General features: G+C 38.9%; 1 protein-coding gene across 1 annotated transcript in view; it reads right to left on the minus strand.

Annotated features, from left to right (window-relative positions):
• Positions 1–4,544: 4,544 nt before the first annotated feature.
• The window catches only part of nhsb (Nance-Horan syndrome b (congenital cataracts and dental anomalies)), a 51,922-nt gene continuing 34,306 nt past the window's right edge, over positions 4,545–22,160 (minus strand). The window contains exons 2-11 of the mRNA XM_061044210.1: positions 14,238–14,390; positions 14,009–14,145; positions 13,398–13,442; positions 13,211–13,255; positions 12,415–12,604; positions 12,056–12,187; positions 11,289–11,441; positions 7,246–10,413; positions 6,879–7,002; positions 4,545–6,745 (exon numbers count right to left, since the gene is read on the minus strand). Of these exons, the coding sequence (XP_060900193.1) occupies positions 6,118–6,745; positions 6,879–7,002; positions 7,246–10,413; positions 11,289–11,441; positions 12,056–12,187; positions 12,415–12,604; positions 13,211–13,255; positions 13,398–13,442; positions 14,009–14,145; positions 14,238–14,390 (4,775 nt within the window). The 3' untranslated portion in view covers positions 4,545–6,117. The remainder of the gene's footprint in view (positions 6,746–6,878; positions 7,003–7,245; positions 10,414–11,288; positions 11,442–12,055; positions 12,188–12,414; positions 12,605–13,210; positions 13,256–13,397; positions 13,443–14,008; positions 14,146–14,237; positions 14,391–22,160) is intronic.

Consider the following 22,160-nt stretch of genomic DNA (forward strand, 5'->3'; position numbering starts at 1 on the left):
TGACTGAATAAGCCCATCAGGGAGTTTAATATGTCCTGTCTAACCTATTCCATAAAAGGATAAATCATCATTTTACAAGAAGACAGTTTATAAGTTTATAAGAAAGTCTGTTTAAATGATGGGACTTTATATGGCAGTAAAGCATTTTCCTGCTTCAATTTCCTTTTAATGATCTCACATCCCTTTTTTTTCTGGTAGGGTGAGTAGGATTTAGCCCCCCAGTCAGTGAACACTTACGCCCTGAACTGGTTCATAAAGTAAAAGCATAATTTTAACGAGAAAAACTGAAGGCAAACAGAAGTTTATATACTTGAACCAAATGTCAGAAAAAAAGTTATAACTTTCAGGGATAAACGCACTTCAGTTTTTGTGGATTTTTTTTTTTTTTTTTTTAGGGTTTTATGTCTTTGAGTGTGTGTTGTGTGTTTCTGTCTGTAGGGGATGGGGGATGGGGTGAAAGGATCATGGATGTCTTACTTAAGTAAAAGTGACAATCCCAAAGGAATCATTGTTCAGGAGATCAGAAAGTTCAAATAGCTCACCAGAAGCACTAAGGATGAAAAGGCTAATTATGACTGGACTTGCAGATTATATAAGATATATATGCAGCTATCTGTACTACAGAGGAAGGGGCTATAATCATATCCCTGTTAAAAGCTCTCTTAACCCGGCACTGTTTTATTATTTTTTAACTAACGTGTAAAACAGGTTAAAAGAAACAATGACTAGCTCCCTCCACGTTGGCAAATGTTCAAAAGTAGGCACAGAAGTTAAAATAAAGTGAAGTCTTTCAAATAAAGTGTTTCTCTTGTACAAAAAGGGCAAAGTGTAATAAGGATTTTGTTGACTAAATAAAAACATGACTGATTTCCCAAGATGGAAGAAGTACTCATCTTTTTGGTAACTTTAATAAAGTTGCAAAGCGAGTGTTACAACTTAAAGTCATGCAATTCTCAAAGTAACAAACAGAAGAACAAAAATGTTTCTCAAATATTGAAAATGTTAATTATAATATAAAGCGTAACTATTGATTAATATTTCAACATAATCAATCTACCTGCAGCTATGGGACCTCTAAAAATATGTAACTCTATAAAACGTTGAGGGGTGAGCTTTTGGCTAACTACAGGTTTAATTCTAAAAACAGTGAGTCTAAGTTACAAAACCTTTTAATATTGGCCCTAATTGAGTTTGTAAGATCAACATTAGCTAGTCGGTTTGCTCATGACACTAGTTGCTAGGAGACAGCGCCGTACTTTTCGCAGACACCCACCACAGAGACTAGTGGGCATTAAGAAACGCGCTCTGATGTTTTAAGGTAATAATTGACCAATAATAATTTAACTTGGTAACTGTGAAGAAATATTTTAATTATACACTTCACCTAAAGTAGGCTACTGTCTGTAACAGGAGCTTTCAATTGTGGTCAACGACAAAGTTTTACATTTTTAAGTTAGCTTAGGGAGACAGCAAGAAGCATGAAATATTCTGGCACTTGTTCAGGGACAATCGACATGCCATTACCTGTAGGCCTACTGGTATCCCTATTGAAAAAGGACCTTAAAAAAACAAATTTTGAGGTCTTCACTTTACCGATTCTGCAATATAAAGGCGGTCTGTGGGAATATGCCATGATTTGGCCTATATATATTTGTTTATATAGCCTAGATATGGCAAGCCGTTCAGGAAATTAATCTATTGAATGAAACTTTGAATATATGGAATGAAGTCTGAATATATGGAATGAAACTTTGAATATATTGAATGGAACTTTAAATATATTGAATGAAGTCTGAATATGTTGAATGAAACTTTGAATATATTGAATGGAACTTTAAATATATTGAATGAAGTCTGAATATGTTGAATGAAACTTTGAATATATTGAATGGAACTTTAAATATATTCAAAGTTCCATTCCATGTATTCAAAGTTCCATTCCATATATTCAGACTTCATTCAATATAATCAAAGTTTCATTCAATATATTAATTTCCTGAACAGCTTGCCATACCTATATGTGTATATAGATATATATATATATATCTATATACACACATATACATATAGGCTATATAAACATATACTACCGACCACTGCCTTACAGATTTTCTTGTCTGTAGGCTACACAAGAAAACAGTCGTTGAAGAGAGGGGGAAAAAAAGGGCAGAACGCTTCAGCCGTAGGCTACTTCAATCCCTGAACTTTCCCAACTAATGAGGAATCAACTTCTATCAAATTCTATAAACAGGCATCTGCATGCAGGTACAGCCAACAAGTTGCTCCAACTCAACTCTGGATTCTCAAACAATGGCAACGCATACCTGGTGGTAGAAAAATGGCTCATCTCCCAGAGGTTTTATTGTTGACGGACAGCAGCTGATGGACACCAGGATTTCAAGTCACCTAAGTACAAGGTAAGTCACAAATCACCGAAACATTCAAGGCATTTCCCTATAAAGCTGTGCTAATAGAGTTCTAGAGGATATAAAACAGTACCATCTTGTGGAGAAATTCTGTCAATGCACTTGGTTCTAATAGAAATAAATGAAGCGTCACACAAAAGGCTGTCTGTTTGAACGCAATCACATTTATTGTCTTTTTTTCTATGCACAGTTACTAAGCAGCCGGATGAGCTGTTCAAATGAATTGGATATAGAATAATGGATTTTTCACAATGTAACCCCTCCCCAAAAATAAATACACGACTGAAAGTGTTGCACAGCTCCAAAATATACAAAGTCTTGGAAATAATCATGTAAACTTTGAAAAAAAAGTATTGTTTGTTTTTAAGATTTTATTGGTTTATTTTACAAAAGAAAGAATTTGAAACATTTTTTTCTTTAAAAACTTATTTACAGGTTTATACAAAAATACAAAAGTGATTCAAATCTGTTAAGTCTTAGCTAGTTTTTTTTTTTTTTTTTTACCATGGAGCCTCTTTTAAATAGATTACACTGTATCTTTAACATTTGTATATTTTTCTGTTCTCTGTGGCAATTTTAAAGTCTGTCTTGTGTTCTTCCATACTGTACACCTTTAAAAAAAAGATTAGTTTCGTCACACTCCTCTATATGTCAAAATTGTGGTAAGACATTTGAAAACAGTTTTGGAAAAAGAATCTTTAAAGGTTATAAGTTCTGGCTTTGTTTGATTTCCAAGCTAAAGAAGACTGAGGTTTGAGACAGGACATGAGCGGTCAACTAGAGCCTGCATTGCAACCTCACTGTTTGTCTCTCTAATCAAATTGTGACAATCAATCTATTCTTTCACAGATAAAGGAAACAGTATTAAAATAGCGGTATAGAATAAATGCCAAGTACAGTACGGAAAAATCACAGTAAACAATAGTCTAATGCTTTTGGTTGTTTAAACAATCAATTTGTACGTCCCAAATTTCAGTGTGTTTTATGTGTTACTCTATCAGATTTAGGAAATGTATGTTTCAGTTCTAATGTTAAGTGGGATTCAATAAACTGTGATGAGTCAAAAGTAAAGACAATGACTTCATGGTCAGATCAAACTATTTTTAGGGTCTATAAATGGATATTTAATCCATTTCTGTTATTTTTTTATTTGTACACTTGATCCAAAACAGTTTGTCCAGATGTGCACTTTGAACTTAATCAGCAGTTTCTCCTGGAAAATATTTCTCTCACTTCCATAGCTCCATCAAGACAAGTACTCAGCACCAAGAGTGTTCAGATTCTCCATCCCAACAGATTCTTTATAATTTTCTTTACAGTCTCTTATACCTATGATTGTCCAGTGAGTAGATATACAGTACAAGATAAACCCCTGTTTGTGATCACGACTATACAGAACAGAATTAGCCAGACAGTTTGTACATCTATAGAACACACTATTGAACTTGACATTGGAACAGAAAATACAGAAATGCTTCTCGTGGTATGGAGACATCCCTCAGATAAAAAGAATGATATGGTGGTGTTCTTTTCTTTCTTCATTTTTTCTTATTGCATGCGATAAAAAACACAACAAATAAAACAATGAACAGGAACAAATGCGCTTCAGCAATATGGGTATGACGAATGATAAATTCTGATAATTTCACAGCTTTTTACTCTCCCCATCTTACACAGTGTCAGTTCTGCAATTCTGATTCGCTGAGTATTTAACAGTTGTGGTTTTGTTATCTATCTATCTATCTATCTATCTATCTATCTATCTATCTATCTATCTATCTATCGCATTTACAATAAAACAGTAATATGCTTGTTGAGGTATTCACAGAATACAGTGAATGGTTTCTACTGAAGTACGGTCTCCGTATGCAAAAAGTATATGTGTTGTGTTTGCTGTGGTAGGCAGGTGAGAGTTCAAACTGTTCACTGATGGTACTTTTTTTCTGTAACACATTTAACACCCCACATGTGTAACACATTTTGGAGGGATGAGAAGGCTTATGTCATAGTTAAATGCTGTTAATATAAGCTGCCACAATGCATTGGATGCACGGTAGATTATTAACATTGGTGGTATGTAGTCCTTCCCTCCCTTTGTCTTTTCTCTTTCGTACAGAATTGCGTACACCAGCCACTGGGTTGAGCTTTCACCTGTCTAATGCTACTGGGTCAGTGCAAATGAAGGAGAGGCAACAAGGAGAGGAGAACAGTGTACATGGTTAAGAGTCATGTGTAATGTTGCCAGTGAGACCTGTTCTTCTTTGCTACACTCAGGTTTATTCCCTATAAAATTTCTGCTTGTTGTATTATATAGATATGACTTTATATTTAGTACAAATATACATATGCAATTTCATTATAAGATAGACTTTTGTTTCAAGAAAAATTCTTGAAAAAACATCATCAAGTGCAAAATCGAGGTTGTTTCTCAGAAATCTTTCCAAACTAACCTCTAGCCAAACCGATTTAGGACCCTCTAAAGCATTTTACCGTCTGCACTCAATGGTATCTTTAAAACTGCTTTGAAATGCACCTTTTCAACGTCAAGTAAGCACAGCAAGACTGGCCAGCAGCTGGAAAAGCTTGAATCAGTCTTAACATACTAGATTTTGAGGTTGGGTTTAAATAAGTATGTGATTGAATTCTGATGAAACATGGTGCAGGTCCATGTATTTGCAGGGACTTATAAATGCCCTGCTTACAACCACCTCTAGTAGAGAAAGGCCACTGTGCGATTGTCCATAACTAGCCTGTATCTTTGACAAATGGGCCCCATCTAGGCGTAAGCCCTTACTCCTTGAAAGATTAATCATTCTTAAAATACAAAAGAACCACAAAAATGTCGACAGAAACCAGTATCCAGGGGATGTTTCCATATAGGGTCATGCAACATGGTGAACATCATCATCATGTTCTGAGGCATAGTTTTACAAAAATACATGCATCATGTTATCCTCTTGGATATATTTAATGTGAAGAAATATATCATTGGCTCCGTCTGTTGTAAAGACTGAGTCAGGTCTGCAGATGGAAAGAAATTGATAACTTGGTGCTTTGTCCTAAGTAACTTCCACAATGAAATATTCCTTGTTTCTGGCAGATGTATTTAGTATGGACTCTGTGAAGTTTGGCCAATGCTTTGGGCACCAAAAGTTTAAAGAATATTAATTTCATTTGAGGTTTTTGTAATTTATTAAGAAAAACATATCCTCTGGGACACAAACACACCCACACCATTCAAAACACAAGAAGTAAAAATATCAGTGGATAATGCTTGTTCATGCACAAGCACATATCCATAATTCACAAAATTTCTTATCGTAATTTACCAAATATGTGGGACTGTTTTTTAAATGTTTTTTATTTTATTTTAGAAAACACGGTTCAATCAAAATAGGTCTTAAGTATTTATCTTTTAACTATGAGGAAGCAATTTATTTTTGATGATAAAGTATTTAGATATCCTCTAAGTTCTTGATCATCCCCTTATGGTTCAGCATCTCCCAACACTCTCTCTGACAGTTTAATATAATAGTTGACCAAGACTGTTTGCTGTTTGCTGTTTTCATAACAGTCAGATTTTGTTTAAATTGGCCTCGATAACACACCTATCAAATATTAAAAAAGTAGAAGGGATCATTTAAAATGTAGAACACAACAAAGAAAAGAGAATATCTCTCTTCATGTAGTTTTAAGATGATCTGTCATCATGGGGGCTTCCATCTGAGTTCTCTGTCTCCCCTTCGGAAATGGCTTGCATGGGGGCTGTGTAGAGGCGGCTGCGTGTACTGTAACGACTGCTGTTGGCTACAGGGGGGATGCGAGAACGTCCCTGTCGAGATGCAGCTGACATTGGAAGGGTTTTAGGGGTAAAACTCTCTGAGTTTGCCCTAGGAAAAAGGCCTGGTATTTGGATTTGATCAAGGCCAGAAATAGCGGGCTCTTGAAAAGTAGAGGGTAATTCCTCGTACTGCCGAATAGACCCTTCCTGAACAGACTCCCCTGGGGTTTTAGGGGTGATGGGGCTCTTAAGAATTTCTGTGGCTGACATTCGGTAACTGGAATCAGACCTGCTACCTTTCTTGAGCAACAGGAGTTTAAACTCCTCGTTGGACGTGCTGGATTTCTTGGCGCTGCGGTAGATTGGCACTGGGGCTCGTTGTGACCCAGCTGCAGTGGCTGGTGTGGCTGGGATGTTGAGTGGAGGGGCTGGTGGGATGATAACAGTGGAGACAGGGGCCACTGGAGCAGTAGGGCAGAGACGAGACTTCACATTTAAGTCTCCTGAATCTTTACGGCCAAGGACCTTTCTTTTAGATCTGATAAAATACATTTAATATTAATTTAGACAGTGCATGAAAACGTATTGAAATTAATAAAATGAACACCTATATGAATTTGCTTTGAAGAAGCCGTCAAAAAGATTGACCACTATTAAAAAATATACATCACCTGTGTATCATAGCAAACAGATCCTCAGTTGTACGGGTCTTGTTGGGTGATGTGATTATAATGTCTTCATCCACTTTGGTGTCATCCGTCAGAGGAGAGAGCGAATTATCACTGGGCGTGGAATCTGTGGCACACAACATCCCTATCATGTCATCTGGTTGTCTGATCACTAAGAGTTCAATTAGTGAAGTAACCATCCTTTCAACTTCTCCTTGTTTATAAAGGGTAAAACATATTTTTTTCCCTTTTTTTATTGCTGTTTTTTGATACATAAAATAGTAGCAAGTAATAATATAGTTTTATATGATTTCTTTCTTTACAAAGGGTATCTTACTACTCCTGCCGTTTAATAGGTTGAAAAGCCTACCTTTACTGAAGTAATCCTCAGTGTCAGGAGTAGTTGAGTCATCTTTGCTCTCCTGTGGGTGATGCTGATGGGCACTTCTGGTAGCACCTGATGTCACTTCTTCCTCTTCTTCATGCTCTTCTTGTCCTCTTTTCCTTGCATCGCTGATTAGGTAAGGATGCGATGTCTCCATTGTGTTACCAGGCACTTTGACTGGACTAGCCCAGGGCCCTGAGTCTAAGTGTGATCCCCCAGCAAATTCATATGCTGGAGGAGGATGGTGTTCGGAACGTATGCCTCCTCTGGAACATGCAGGTCTTGGTGGTTCTTTCACCTGTTCTTCCTCTTCTTCTTCCTCGTCTTCATCATCATCATCATCTTGGGAAAACGACCGCTCCCCCAAAACCCTAAACTCAGGGTGTGCATGAGATGAGTGCGTGAGCCCTCTGAACTCTGTGTGTGAATGAATATGCGTGTGTAGATCCACAGGAGAAGGGTGGGGTGCGCGGGGCACAGGGCGGTGCAAGGGTGAGCTGTCCTCTGAGAGATCAGATGTTGGATCCATCCGAGCCCTGAAGGCTGTCATAGCCCAGAATGTTCCTGGTCCATAGCGGTCCTGTCTAAGTAGGAGGCTTTCATAGGACGGAGGCCCATCAGGATGGCGGCCGGGTGGAGGTGGATGCAAGTGTTCAGGGGAAGAGATGTGGTCATGAACTGGGGGTCTAGGGGGTGGTCTTCGAGGAGGGAGAGGCCTAGTGTTAACAGGTGGTGGAGCAAGAGTACAACCACTTGGAGGACATTTTGGTCTTGTAACAGTTTCCACTCCAATTACTGTATCTTGGTCTTTAGTGGTAGCTCTATCTGCTGATTTGCTAACAGAATGGAGCTGCACTGAACGGAGAGCAGATGGAGTAATTGCTAAAAGATTGGAACTTGGAATTGTTAGAGCAGAGTTTGAACTTAGCAATGGGTTGGTATTGGATGCATCAGGGGCCAATGACTTTGTTCCAGAGACTAAAACATTTGCAACTCTGTGTTTGCTGTGGTGGAGCGTGTGCATGTGGTGTGTCCGGTGGGATAGCGTATGTCTGACATAACTGCCTTGAAGAACATTGAGATCAAGTTGAGATGGTGGAGGTGGGAAGTCTGGGTCTCTCTTATATCCAGAGGAAATAGCAGTCCCATCTCTGGGGAAGTGCTGCAGGGAAGATAGAGAAGACTTCCTCTCGGGCACTTTGGGCTTTCTCTTGCCAGTTGAGGGAGACAGAGGTCCTGGGAAGAAAGCGGCCGAAGATGATGGCAAGGTTGATGTTGGAGTCTCTGATTGGCTGGAATAGCCACTTGATGGGGAGGCCAGGCCAGCTAACTTCTCAGGTGATCCGAGTTTGAAGTCTCCAGGTGGTAGTGGTGGACTAGTTGCCCTGGTTTCTGCCTGTGCAATGGCCTGGGTTTGGGTTTCTGTGGAGGAGGAAGAGCTGTCTGGTGACTTTATACACTCCATGACAGTAGTGCCTGTAGCTGTGCTTGAGTTGGACATGGATGTGTACTCACCATTGTTGGACTTCAGCTCAGTGTTGTGAAGCCATAGGTCTGCATAGTCAGATTGCACAGCACCTTCATCCTTAAATGAGTGTGTATCTGCTGAGCTGAAGGACATGGGCTCTACAATGTCGACAGCTCCTCCAAGTCCCATTCCCCAGGTTCCCAAAGGCTCTGCCACTAAACAAGATGTCTGTAATGGTTCTGGAGCACCCCCCAGCTCGAGCTCCAGTTCCAGCTTCATATCTGTGGAAGACGATGTAAATTCTTGTTCACTAACTGTCTTTGGTTGATCCTGATCTGTCTGTGTGTCTGTTCCAACATCAACACTACTACTCGTCTCCTTCAGTGATGTTGTCCGTTTGGGTGGGGGAGGTTTTACTTTTGGTTTCCTTAGTGGTCGACATGTCCTTCCCAGGGTCATAGTGCCTGCTCTGAAGTCAGCTGAAAGTGTGGGGTAGTTTCCATGGGACAGTGGTGCTGCCACAGTGTTGGATTTGCCACAGTCAGGCCCTGGGTCTGCATAGTTATACATGTATCCACTGTAACTCTGATTATACTCCCCAAAATGCACCGAGGAAGAATAGAAACTGTCTATATCAGATGGATAATGAGACTCTTTTCCAGTGTTGCTTGTCTTGTTATCACTGTAACAGATGTGGTCTTCAAGACCTTGTTTGGAGCTGTAATCCTGGGCTAACCCATGGCTCTGGCTAAGGTTTTGGGTATGGTCAAGGTCATGATCGGGATCAGTCTGGTCTTGGTCTGGGGGGTATGTCCACTCCCCCTCACTAGCAGTACTGACCCCTGCATCATCCAGTTGATCTGTGGCTGAGGATGTAAATGAGCTTGACCTGTGACCCTGGCCCTGGGGTCTGAGGTCAGAGTGGTATGATGGATCCAGGGAGAATCCTTCATCAATGGCATTGGGCACAGTGTTTAGTGACAGCTCTGAGTCACAGTGAGATGAACCTGTCAGAGGTGGAGAAGAGGGCGGGGGAATGGTTTCAGATGTCTGAGAAGGGCAGGTAGAGCTGGAACCGCTCCAGTTCCCACTTGATGACTGGTGGTCCTCCTTGTGGTCCACATGGCTGCCTAGAACTCCTGTTGTAGAAACAGAGTGGATAGGGCTACTGAAAGTATCTGAACTTGATGAAATCTCACAGCTGCCCATGTCAGCCTTGCGGGGCAGGCGGGAGCGACCCCTTTCCATCCAGCTATGCTCTGGACTTCCTCCTCCTCCTCCCCCTCTGTCTCTTTCTCCAGATCGCTGCAACCTTTTTAGGCTTCCAAGTTGGAGTGGCTCAGGAGCTGCCTGATCATCTGTGCTCTCTTCCTCGTCCTTCATCATCATCATCTTCATTCTTGGACTTGGGCCAGGTGGAATAAAGTCCTCTGCTTCATATGGTGAAAGCTCCTCATCTTCGTCATCATCGTCATAATTGTCATCATCATCCTCATCACTGTCCATCAGACGTCCACCCTCGCGTGGTAAGCTACGAGAGCGCAATCGTACATGAGCTGCGGCACTGGTATAAGAGGTGTCTGACTGGTCACCCAGGGAAGAAATGTTCCCTGTTGAATGGGACAGAGAAGCAGGGATTCCCTGATGGCCACGTTGAGCTCTAATGCGCCTTCGGGAAGGAGCAGCTGTACCTGAAGAGGGGAAAAATGAAAGAAGAGGGAAGGGAACAGAGGGATATATTTCTTACTTTACATGGATGTCTACCATTTGTGCTATAGAAAGGTTACCCTCAATACACAGTTTAATTCAAGTTTGATGGATCTAGTTTGCAGATGAAAGCATACTGGTTTGATAATTTAATGGCTGCCTTCAGATGGTTGTCCTGTTGAGAGTTCCTAAAAACACAGTTTTTCACCATGAAATATTATTGGGAAGTAATGGTGGTTGCACACCTACCAGCAATAATACTGAATGAGGAAAATCAGAATGTATCTAATGAAACAAACTATTGTGAAAAACAAAACAAAGAAATAAAGGTGTTTTTAAATGAAAATTAGGCATGTAACTCCTGCAGGTTTAATCTTGGGGTTATGATAAAGGCTGTGTTCTAATTAAAACACTACTCACTCTATACACTATAAAGGGCTTCTATAAAAGTTAAAAAAAATGTGTTTGATGGAAAAATTATTATACCATAGTGGACTTATTGTATCCCACACTACATTCAGAAAATGAGTGTAACAGATGTTCACAAACCAAGCAATATATGCCTAGTGTCCTTGTCAGGCAAGTGTGACACAAGATGTAAGACACACTGCTCCTGGGTGATATACTGTGTTTTTAGGGAGTCCCTTCTCCTCTTCAAACTTAACAATGGCAGCTTTCTGAGGAGTAACTAAACATTATCCTAGAAATAGTGACAGTAATAAGTGCAAAGTAAAATATTTTATCTTATTTAAGAACTTTTTGTCCTAGTCAGTATCACAACTATGTGAGCCTGATAGACTAAAAGGAACTACAATAGAGAACAATATATATTTGTGCATTCTGAGAAACGTACATGCTATAAGGAAATCATCTGTCTGGCAGCCAGAGTCACGAGTGTGATGGAGGCGACCACTGATAGAGAGGTCTTCCTGACAGAGAGAGAGTTGGTGCGGGTTGGCATGGACGATCACTGTGCGCTCCCTTGCTACAGGTGATTCATCTGAGTCTGAATGCGAAGAGACAAAGCATGTTGAGTGTCCAAAATATCAAGGACAAACCTTTTCTTTAGAGGATATATGGAAAAGAACCAAACATGGCCTCCACATTGGAAGGTGATCCACAATACAATAAGGCTCATTTTGAAGTTCTGGCTATTAGTCCTAAGATATTGCTGAGAATTGGGCTCTCCATGATTATTGATCAGATTGTTAAAAAATCTAAAATGTAGGTCATTTACTAAAACCATATAAATTGGCTGCAAAACAAAGATGAAAGGATTTGAAATGTACATGGAAATTGTCAATTGCATTAAAAACTGCATGCAAAACAGGTAAATAGATCAAAGTTGAACCAGCAGGTACCTCACAGGTAGCTGGCAAAGGTTGGTTAAAAAGATTTAATGACTGGAAGGACTTTTGTTTGCATGTGATTGTTGTTGCTGATTAAGCTTTCTCCCATGGATGCATGTCTGTATTTGCAAGAACGCCTGCCAGAGCTCAGCAAATGAATGGGTAAACTATCGATGAAACGAATAGCAATATGTCCTACCTACAAAATTAAGACCCGCACTCTATAATACCCAAATTTTCCACCAATAAGCAGGTGTGCCCCATAACGTACCCATATCATGTTGTACTCTTTTGGGTATTCCTGTGATAGTCTTCCTCCTCCTCAACTTCCTTCTCCTCTGAAGAACTGACTGGGAATGAACTAGAGAGCAACGAGCACTTGCTTCTCTGTCAAACCCAACTCCTGCAATAACAACACAAAAGCCATGAGCCGTAAAATAAGCTTATAAATTTAGTTTAGTTCAATACATATAAAGATATGCAGGTAGTCTGGTTTTGATTCATGATTTAGGAACAGGGGAACTTGTTAGCAGTGTTGCATTACAACAAGAGGGTCTCTGGTGTGAGCCTAACGAGTACCAGCCCTGCTCTTGCTTACATTATTTTTTATTATTGTTCATATCATCTCACCTGTAACGTTAATGGGAATAATGCACGAGGAGACGGCATGAGAATCAGATGTGTTATGATCTGATGGCGGGTGGTTTTCCTTGGACCAGTTTGTCTGTTTATCCTGGGTTGAGGCTGCTTTTGGGACTGAGGCTTTTGCTCTATGGCCTACCAGGATCTCACCACCTTCGCCTTCCTCTGTAGAGGTAGCCTTGGAGAAAACAGACATGACAGCAGCAACATTATACATACTAGCTGTTCATACAATTCTACAGTTATAATTATTGTTGGCCAGACTAAAATACAATATTTACTATGGAAATGTATAGCATAGATTTCAAGGCATAAATACAACATTTTTTAACAACTAATGTGATCTAAAGATAATCATACATTAAACAAAAAATGCTTGATACCTTTCTATTCCATGGAATGAAGATGCAACCTTCAATAGGGTGAAGTGAGTAAAAGCACTCAAACTAAGAGCACAAAATATGAAAAAAGAAAAACAAAAGAACGGATGACATGACAATCCAAAATATCAAATCATTTTAAATAAAAAAAAAAAAAGGTAAATAAAGGTCCAAATATGAAAGGAGAATGAGACAGACACATTTTCTGGTTTTCCAATAAAAACGTAAGTCATGCCCACTATGGTAAAATCATGAAATCCTAATTTTAAAGCACTGATACTTTTAAAATCTTGCCATCATTTCCTCGATTTTCAATGACTAATTTAAGGATTTTCTGAGCTACAATTTATGTAAGATTAAGTTAAGGTGTAGTGATTGTTTTCCATTCAGACATCTTTCTTTACCTTTCTTTGGATCGTCTGATTATCTGCATCTCTCCCTTGCCTCTCCTGTGGCAAAAGAGAAAACACATAAAAAAACATATAGGTGTATATGCAAACACAGATTCAAATAGATTTGTTAAAAAAATGATCAATGGAATGAGAGGCAATCTTTTTGGTTTTCTGACCATGTATCTGAGGATTTTCTTACTTTTCTCTGTATTGTCTGCATCTCTATTTCTCTCACGCTCCTCTCCTGAAAGAGACAAAGAAAGAATGAAATTAAGGATAAGTTAAAAAAAGACAAGTTCTCAACATACCTATTATGCTTGCTGATGAATGGTAAACTGATACCAATAAAACCACATAATAAAATTAAAATGTTTATACTGTGTCTCATGAATCATATGTTGCATAAGACCCAAGACAAACAACAGTAACTGTACATACAGGTGGATTAAAAACAAAGCTTAAAACAGGGACCATGTTGTGCACACACAGACATGAACACACAGATCTGTTTACCTTCCTGGGTTGATATTCTAACTCTCGCTCCCTCTCTGCTCTCTCTTGCTGCATGGAAACATTGGAATGACAAATTGTATCAGTTTTTTTTTACACACATTTAAAAAGAATCCAAGATTACAATAAGCACAAAAACACAAATTCTAAGTATGTTATATTGACTGATCCTTTACAACTCTGGCAACATAAATATTTTCAATTCCTGTCATTTAAAGTCGATAATTGATGGATAAATATCCCCTGTGTTGTTTGATTGTTTACATAGTGTTTTCAACAAGCACTGTGAGTTGTCCTTACCGCCCGTGCCAGGCGACTCCTCTGTTGCCGGCGGATGGAGTGTGGTGAGGGAAACGTGGGCATAGGGGGTGCCACTGAGATAGAGATGGTCACCCTGTTTCTCTCCCGACTCGTGGAGCGCTGGTGCTGTTGTTCGTCTATGAAAAACAGGCCACTCATGAAAAGTCACAGCCCATGCCATTTGTTGAAAATAAAATGCATATCTGCAGACTGGATCTGCCTCTCTCACCTCGATGCAGGGCTCTGAGGCTGAGCTGAGCGCTTCTGTGCAGCTCCTCCAAACATGGTGGTCGGGTACAGGGATGAAACACGTTGTGTTGCTGGTGCCATGGAGCCTGATAGTGAACCGATAGCTTGCTCTCTATATCCAGGTTTGACACGGCTAAGAGGAGAGAGGAGAGAGAACATATTGAATATTTATGACGTCTGACAAATAAGACAGATGAGTCTGTGCACAAAGTAGTTGATAACTTTGGTTTATTTGTGATGTTTTTCATGTGATAACTTAACTAAAGGTAACATTTTTGGAGTGTTTCAGCAGTCTAGTGGAGATTTTCCTATTAATGGATGGTCAACTGGAGTCTACTTTGCCAAAACTTGCGAACTATTGATCTCAGGTCTCCGTAGTAAACAGACCTTTTCACTTTTCTGCGACAAACTTATCAAACATTTTTTGTCATTCAATCAAAGGACACAAGGAAATTAACGTCCTTTATTTTACAGATACATGCCCATTTATTAACCAGCAGACATAGGTGAGCTTTTATCCAAAGCTGAACCCCCCTTCTTCCTCCTCACTCTTCTTCATCCTCAATAACTCAATTGCGGAGCACATAGCAGACTTCATTTTTAACAAAAATGTTGCCCTCAGCCTCATAAACCAACCAGTACCGTGGTGTAAGTACTGCCTGTTGCCAGGTACCACACACTTCAATTTGGAGAAAACAACATTTTCAAATATTAAAGTAATTAAAGGTTTGACATGAGATCTTTCTACGACATAACCATTAACCATCTTTCTAAGACATTTGAGGGAGTGATGCATGAACTCAAGTTTCTTAAGTCAGGTCATGTGTGTTTAAGAGCACATACTAGCAAACAAAGTATTCAATCAATTTCAGTGTCACAAACTATTGGCACTCTTTAGACTTTTCTCAGCTCCCAGATGTCAGTGTCTGCATTGCCTAGTTAATAATCAAGACTTGTATGCCTAAAACGGATTATCTATAATTGGAAAAAAAGAAAGAAATACACTATTCTGTAGTTCTAAATAACTAACAAAATGTTTTTTTGTAACTTCAAGACATGGTTTTGGATTTGTATGCCAACACTAGAAGCTTAGCTTTTATTGTCTTTCCTACAGCATCACAGAGAAAACTGGAGTGAGACACACTAAAATGAGCAATGATCCAGGCCAGGCTTTACAATTTACCAACCCATACAGAAGCCTCACACCTAAGTCAGCCAACACATGACAACAAACAATACCAACAAATATGACGTCAATAACACAAGTTAATACACAGAAAACATACCAATCAAATTGAAGTGAGACTTTTTATTATGTACATTAAAGTGTGAGACAAAACTGTGACACCCCAGCAGGTGGCATCTAAACACACCACACCAATGCAGCTCTGCATGCACCAACAAACCAATCCTCACCGTCCTCCATATGTATCCCATACAAAGTTATTATTTTAGAAAACACAAACCTGTAATGATAAATGCTACAAATCTGGCAGATGAGGGAGAGAGGACTGTGATTATGCATCTCTCAGAGCCCATTTAGCTTTCATTATGGATCCCATTTCCCCTCTTTCAACTCAGAATTCAAAGTGCAATTTTGTCCTTGAAAGCAACACTGTACATCAGTAGCCAGGCAACCTTTCATCACTCATCAAGACGTTTATTCACCTGCAATTAAATCAGCACACTCTCATCAGACAGAAGCATCGAGCCAGCTTATTAGAACTAAACAAACAACTGCACAGCTTTTGTCCTTAATAATGTCACAAATACAGTTATGTCCTTGCTTGTGTCTTAATCAATTACCAAGAAATAATTACAAGAATTCAAAAGATACCAGCTCATATGCCTTAGCAAACTACATGGAAAAGAAAACACAACAAAAATGGTAATTACATTTAAGATAAGTTTTACTGTTTCAACTTGCTTCACTGGTAATTGTTTTCACTTTCTGACAAAGCTAAAATGATCAGAATCAGAACATCCTTATGTTGAGCTGCATTGAGATAGTCAGCTCATTTAAATGACAGAGCTTCAAAATCTGCATAAAAATGCCTTGAAATTGTTATTGTTGGTGGTTGTACAACTTGGTGATGTGACACAGTTAAATTAGGGGATTTATAACTATGGCTTTCCTGCCTATCAGCCCACTTGTTCTCCTGATCTTTCTCCTCATCATCTCGTTCCTCTTTCATACTTTTCTATTGCATTCATACTAGTACCTATAAAGCTATCCTCTCATCATTATCATCAGATTGTACTGCTGAGACTTCATTCATGATTATTTTAAACTTAAAGCAGCCATAAGGAACTTTCAGTGGCCTCACTGGAAAAAGTTGTATGTCTTATTATCTCTTTGCTGATCCTGTTCCTGTCACACGTGCCCATTTACGATAGGATCATTGCTTAATTTAAGAAGGAAACCAGAGTAGCAAGCTACAAAACCTTTAATATTTATCTGTATTGCACACAGAAACACGCAGATGATCAAACAACAAAAAGTTAAAAGAGGCCAGGGTAACTAAAAAAGATTTAAAGGCTAACTGAGATGCTGCTGCTCCAATGGCCCGGCAAAAGGGGTTGTCCACCTAAACCTGTTAATAATCCACATACACACTGACCCATACTATACCCGGCCAATTGCATGCAACTGTGCCGATAACTGACTAACTTTCTTGAAGCCAAGGAATTTCTGAAAACATGGATTTGCTGCTTCAATCAATAACTTGTTCATGCACACACTTAGGAGATTGATTAAAAGTAAATATTATTTTCAGAATTGCTTTGAAAGTTTTAATAAATAGATTATTATAGGCTATAAGTCATGATTAATTTGAAAAAAAAGAAAATAAAAATCTTTGTAAAATTAGAAATTGAGCACCCCCATATAGCTGGAATGGAAGGTTCCTTGTTTCATAAGCAGGTGTTTGACTGTGAGATTGGCAGTCGAATGAGGCTCTTTCGAATGAATCGTCAGATGTTTGACTATTTGTCAAACTCTGCCTAAGTGGCTGATGTTTTTTTTTTAACCAAAAAGTAAAACTCATGAAATAAAATAACTTGAAAAACATCTGATATTAAAACGTTCTACATTCAACACATGAATTAGAAAACATCTGTAAATCTTCTCCAGCATAACACAAATCTAGAATGTATTGAATTAATAAATATTCCTTTCAGAAGTTTATCATTTTTGACATTCTCAGTTTATGTTAAGCTAGAGGCATCATGTTTTCACATCAAACTTTCCTCTAAAATCGTTCTGATCACATAACGAGTTAGACCCCTTAAAGTTAACTTTAAGGTGTGCTCTGAAGGAATTTTCCTTTTTAACAGATACATTTGAAAACAGCCTTTTAGAGATGACTCGGCTCATGTGCATCATTCCTCACACTGAAGCTTGAATTTTCAACTAAAATAGCATAAAGACAGCAACATTTTGAGACTCAAACACTGGCTGATAACGTCTAAGAATATTGCAGAATACCGGCATAGCTGTCACATTAGCAGAGTTTCTCATCTTTGCTGAACAAACAAAACAGATCATAGATTTTAATCTTAATCCAATCCACACAAGGTCTACCACTCAGCTCAGCACCTCGCTAACCTTCCCTCTAGCCACAAGTCAACTCTAAAAAGACTCAGCAAGACATGAATAATGCAGCACCAGATTCAAAGTTAATAATGTTATCTCTGAGAATCCACCAGGAAGAAATCATTTTCCAAAATAACATGTAAAAAAAAAGAAAGTGTATGTCGCATCTTCTACTTTCCCTACCTGCAATGTCCTGCTCCTGCCTCGCTCTTGCTGGCCTGCACCTTTTGTTTTTGATCTGCACTCGCTTGCTATGGATCTTGCACTGGGTGTTGCCCATCTTTACCATTTAAGACCATCTAAAACATTGCTTACATATACACTTATACACAGCACTTATAAACCAATCAAAAGCACACTCTGCCTCTCTTGCTCTCTTTCTGTCTTTTACCCATCATCTCTCAGCTTCTTACTGTATTCCTGCATCTCTGCTTCCCCTCCTCCTGAAATCTGCAGGTGCAGTGTCAGCAGCTTGCAGTGTCATCATCAGGACTTGCATGCCAACAGCACCAAGAGAGGATAAGAGAGGAGGTAGAGTAAAAAAGAGGGCAGAAGACACTGTGTGGTAAATTATTGCAGGGCTATACAGAGAAGAGAGAAATTAAGCAATTCCCAGGGTCTAATTTCTCTCAAACTGGTCCAGATAATAAATTCATTCATTCACAAACTTTACATGTTAAACTTGTGAATAAGCGTTGACGCAGTTCGGAATCTTAGATGAAGGCTCGCATCTAATAAGATTTACTGGTCGGAGTAAAGAATTCCATTGGCTGAGTAGTATCAGGTGTAACAATCGCTACCATTAAGGCAAGAAAAGCAGTACCATTTAAAATGCATACAGTCAGAATGCATTAAAAGCTGCACTGTTTAAAATGGAAGCGTGTGAGAATTAGCATGTTCAAGAGAACCCTGCTTGTTCATGTGGGCCCACGCCCTGCCTGTAATAAGAGGCTCAGCACCTCATTAACTACTGGTCATTATTTGATTTACGGTATGTATAAAATGTATTATAAATCCAACTCTCTGTTGCTTCAGAGCATGTGAGTGTGTGTGCTCCTGCATGTGTTTCTCTGTGTATTAGACAGAATGCACACTGGAGGAAAGACACTTGTGCTTCACGACATGTTGCTTTGCGCCCAGCGTGTGATAGGGCCCTAGGTTGCAATTAATAGTTAAAGATACAAAACAAGTACGAAGAAGACACATCAACTGAACTTAAGAAGAATATAAACTACAGTTACATTATTGTCAAAGTTTACAGGCAGATACTTGGGTCGGGGTAGCCAATGGTGCAAGTAAACGCGGACAGGCAGAAGGAGATGCAGCCGACAATTTGTGCAACTTTCCAAAAAGGAGAATCTGACACTAATGCCTACTTCAAGGTAAAGTAGGGGGTGTGTGAAATTGTCTTTCACGCTGCTTTTTCATTGCACACTGATCTCAGTCATTTTTAATTTGGACCTACTCAGTACACCTCTGGATGTCTTTTGAGGGTGAGATCAAAATGTACACTTTATTCCCAGCATATAAACTAGTCGAACCTTGTTGGTCAGATTTGCCTATCGTCGACTGATTGTCTAATGTCCTTTTTTTTTTGGCACTTGAAACATACTGTCATTTGCAACATAAGAGATAAAGCACACAATTATATATATTTATATTGTAGACTTGTAATAACAATTAATTATATGATAGGACTTGATCCATCCTTTTCTCACTCATTAGAGACCTTATATCACACATGCCCATTTACAACACAGAAGGACACACACTGACGGACTGCAGGTGGGGGGTCGGTCTGTGTGAGGATTTATAACTACCACAGCAGCAATAGTTTACGCGTCTTTCAGACCACAGACAAACCACAACGATTTTTACTGTCTTTTGACCTACCATTTGAAGATTAACTCTCCCGATCATAATATTCCAACAAAAACATCCTGCTGAATCGGCAAGGGTCCCCAAAATCCAATACACTACACCCATAAAGTTCCATGGCCTGCTTGAAATTTGCCACCGCTATTCCTGATTTCCCGGTGTACTTTCTGTACAATTTATCTTTTTGGGCCATGATACATCAAAATTGCGACCGCACAATGACATTACGATTCACCAAATTTTGCCAACTAAAAACCTTGCCTTTCCAAGCCTATAATAGCCAATGAGAGTCTGAGTTGAAGGGAGGTGGCTGCCCCTGTTCTGATGTATCACATATTCACAGATTTCTTCTAGCAAATAAAATTCTGAACAAGTGGATGTGCTACTTCAATCATTAACTCGGGATGATTTATTTATGCACACACTAAGAAGATTAAAAAGTACAAGTTATTTTTAGAATTGCATTAAAAGTATTAATAAGTGGAAATGTATACCCAGAAAGGCTATGACGATGTTTTATTCTCAGAAAACAGGCAAATCTATGTAAAACTAGACATTGTGCACCCCATAGAGCTGTAATGGAATGATCCTTGTGTCCGACTGTATGATTGTTGAATGAGACTCTTTCAAATGAATTGTCGAAGATTTGACTAATTGAGGTTGTTATGCAGCAAAGGGCCGAGGTTAGAGTTGAACCCACGGCTACTGCGATGAGCACATAGCCTTCCTATATGGGGTGGAAACATTACTGCTAGGCTATATAGTGCCACTGATTGACAGGTTGGAACTTTGACTGTGAGTTTGGTGATTGGGAACTGCTATATACTCAATTTCGACTTCAGGTGGTACCAATTAGTTATTTTCTAGCACACCCAAACTGTAAATGCAGGAAAGTTTGCTCCAACATTCACAGATTAACTTTAATCAGTCTGCTTAGACTTTACCAGAATCCTCGGAAGAAGGCTACAGGAGACTACTGAACCAGGCCAGGGAGGACCCACATAAACTCTGGGTTTAATATAAACTAAGACAAACACAGATCATACTTAATCTGACTGTGATCATCGCAACATTTTAACCTTTCCTGCTCTAAATTTCATTTCATGGGCAGTGAATATGTTTTTTAAAACAACTATAATATGTGCTGATGGGGTGCATGGTTTCTGTGATCCACAAACATTTGGAGCAGAACAATATCAAGAAGGACACGGAGAAGATAAACGATAAAGAGAAGGAATTTTCAATAATATTTAGGATAGAACATAAAACAATGGAGTAGGTGTCAGTACACAATACTGTTTGCAAGTGAACAGCCCTGATCTTTTTTATGCCCATAATTCACTACAGTATAAAAGAAAAAGCTATGCTTATGTAAAACAGGAGGGAGGGAGAGATTACAGCTATATGCACAATCATTTGTTTCATTTTGATTTATAAAAAAGACACTGAATCTACATGTCACTTCTTTCACATTGCTCTTTCTGATATATCATTTGTACCTTTCTCTCTCTCTCTCTCTCTCTCTCTCTGGTCCAGATGTGAGTGAATGTAAGTCATTAGTAGAGAATGTATTAGAGTGTATCTGGGTCAGGCAGCACACTCCCTATGGCAGTAGCTGCAGAATCTTGTTGTAGTAGACAGCTGTTATATAAGATACACTAGCTGGCCAGTTCTGCAGAGGAAAACTGAGCACTGAAAACAGGGCACTGGTAGTGGTTCTACAACAAGTCAATAGCCACATCAAGCACCAACTCCTCCCATCAACAGTTGTAATATTCATTTTAAAAATGGATAAAAGTCTTCTTTTTTTTTTTTTTTTTACCACAAACTACACTGTATTTATACTGTTGCAGCACTTCAACTGTTTTGAATATAGTTACCTGCCTCTCTTGTTTGTTAATGTCCCTTTATTGAAGCTGTAAGATGGGTACAGGTCTGGGAGTAACAGTTACTTCCTTGACTGATTAGTCTCCTGATTTATTTCTGTATATTTTGCATATTCAACCAATCATTTGGTCAATAAGAACAAGGTGTAAAATAAATTGAAGCCCATCACAAATTCCCACAACACTAAGAAGCATCTTCAAATGTGTTTCTTTGGCAACCAACCCCCGATTATATTTAGTTTACTATAAGAAGACAAACCAAAAGAACAGTAAGTGTGACCTGACTCTGTGTTTTTTTAAATCAGCGTTCTATGATGCTTAAGTTTTGAAAACTTGGGAAATCGAGGTGGACTTTTTTAGTTGCGCAAAATTTTAACAACCTGCTATAAACAATTCCCGGATAGTAATCAAATAGCTTAAATTAAATCTTTAAGCACAAAAGTACACTGACAGGTGTGAAAGGTATTGCATAGTATTACATCAGATTGTTAACGTTTGTATGGCAGATTAGAGCTGATATTTTAACAATACTAGAGTGTCACTT

The sequence above is a fragment of the Labrus mixtus genome, chromosome 1 (assembly GCF_963584025.1).
Source record: "Labrus mixtus chromosome 1, fLabMix1.1, whole genome shotgun sequence".
Taxonomy (NCBI): Eukaryota; Metazoa; Chordata; class Actinopteri; order Labriformes; family Labridae; genus Labrus; species Labrus mixtus.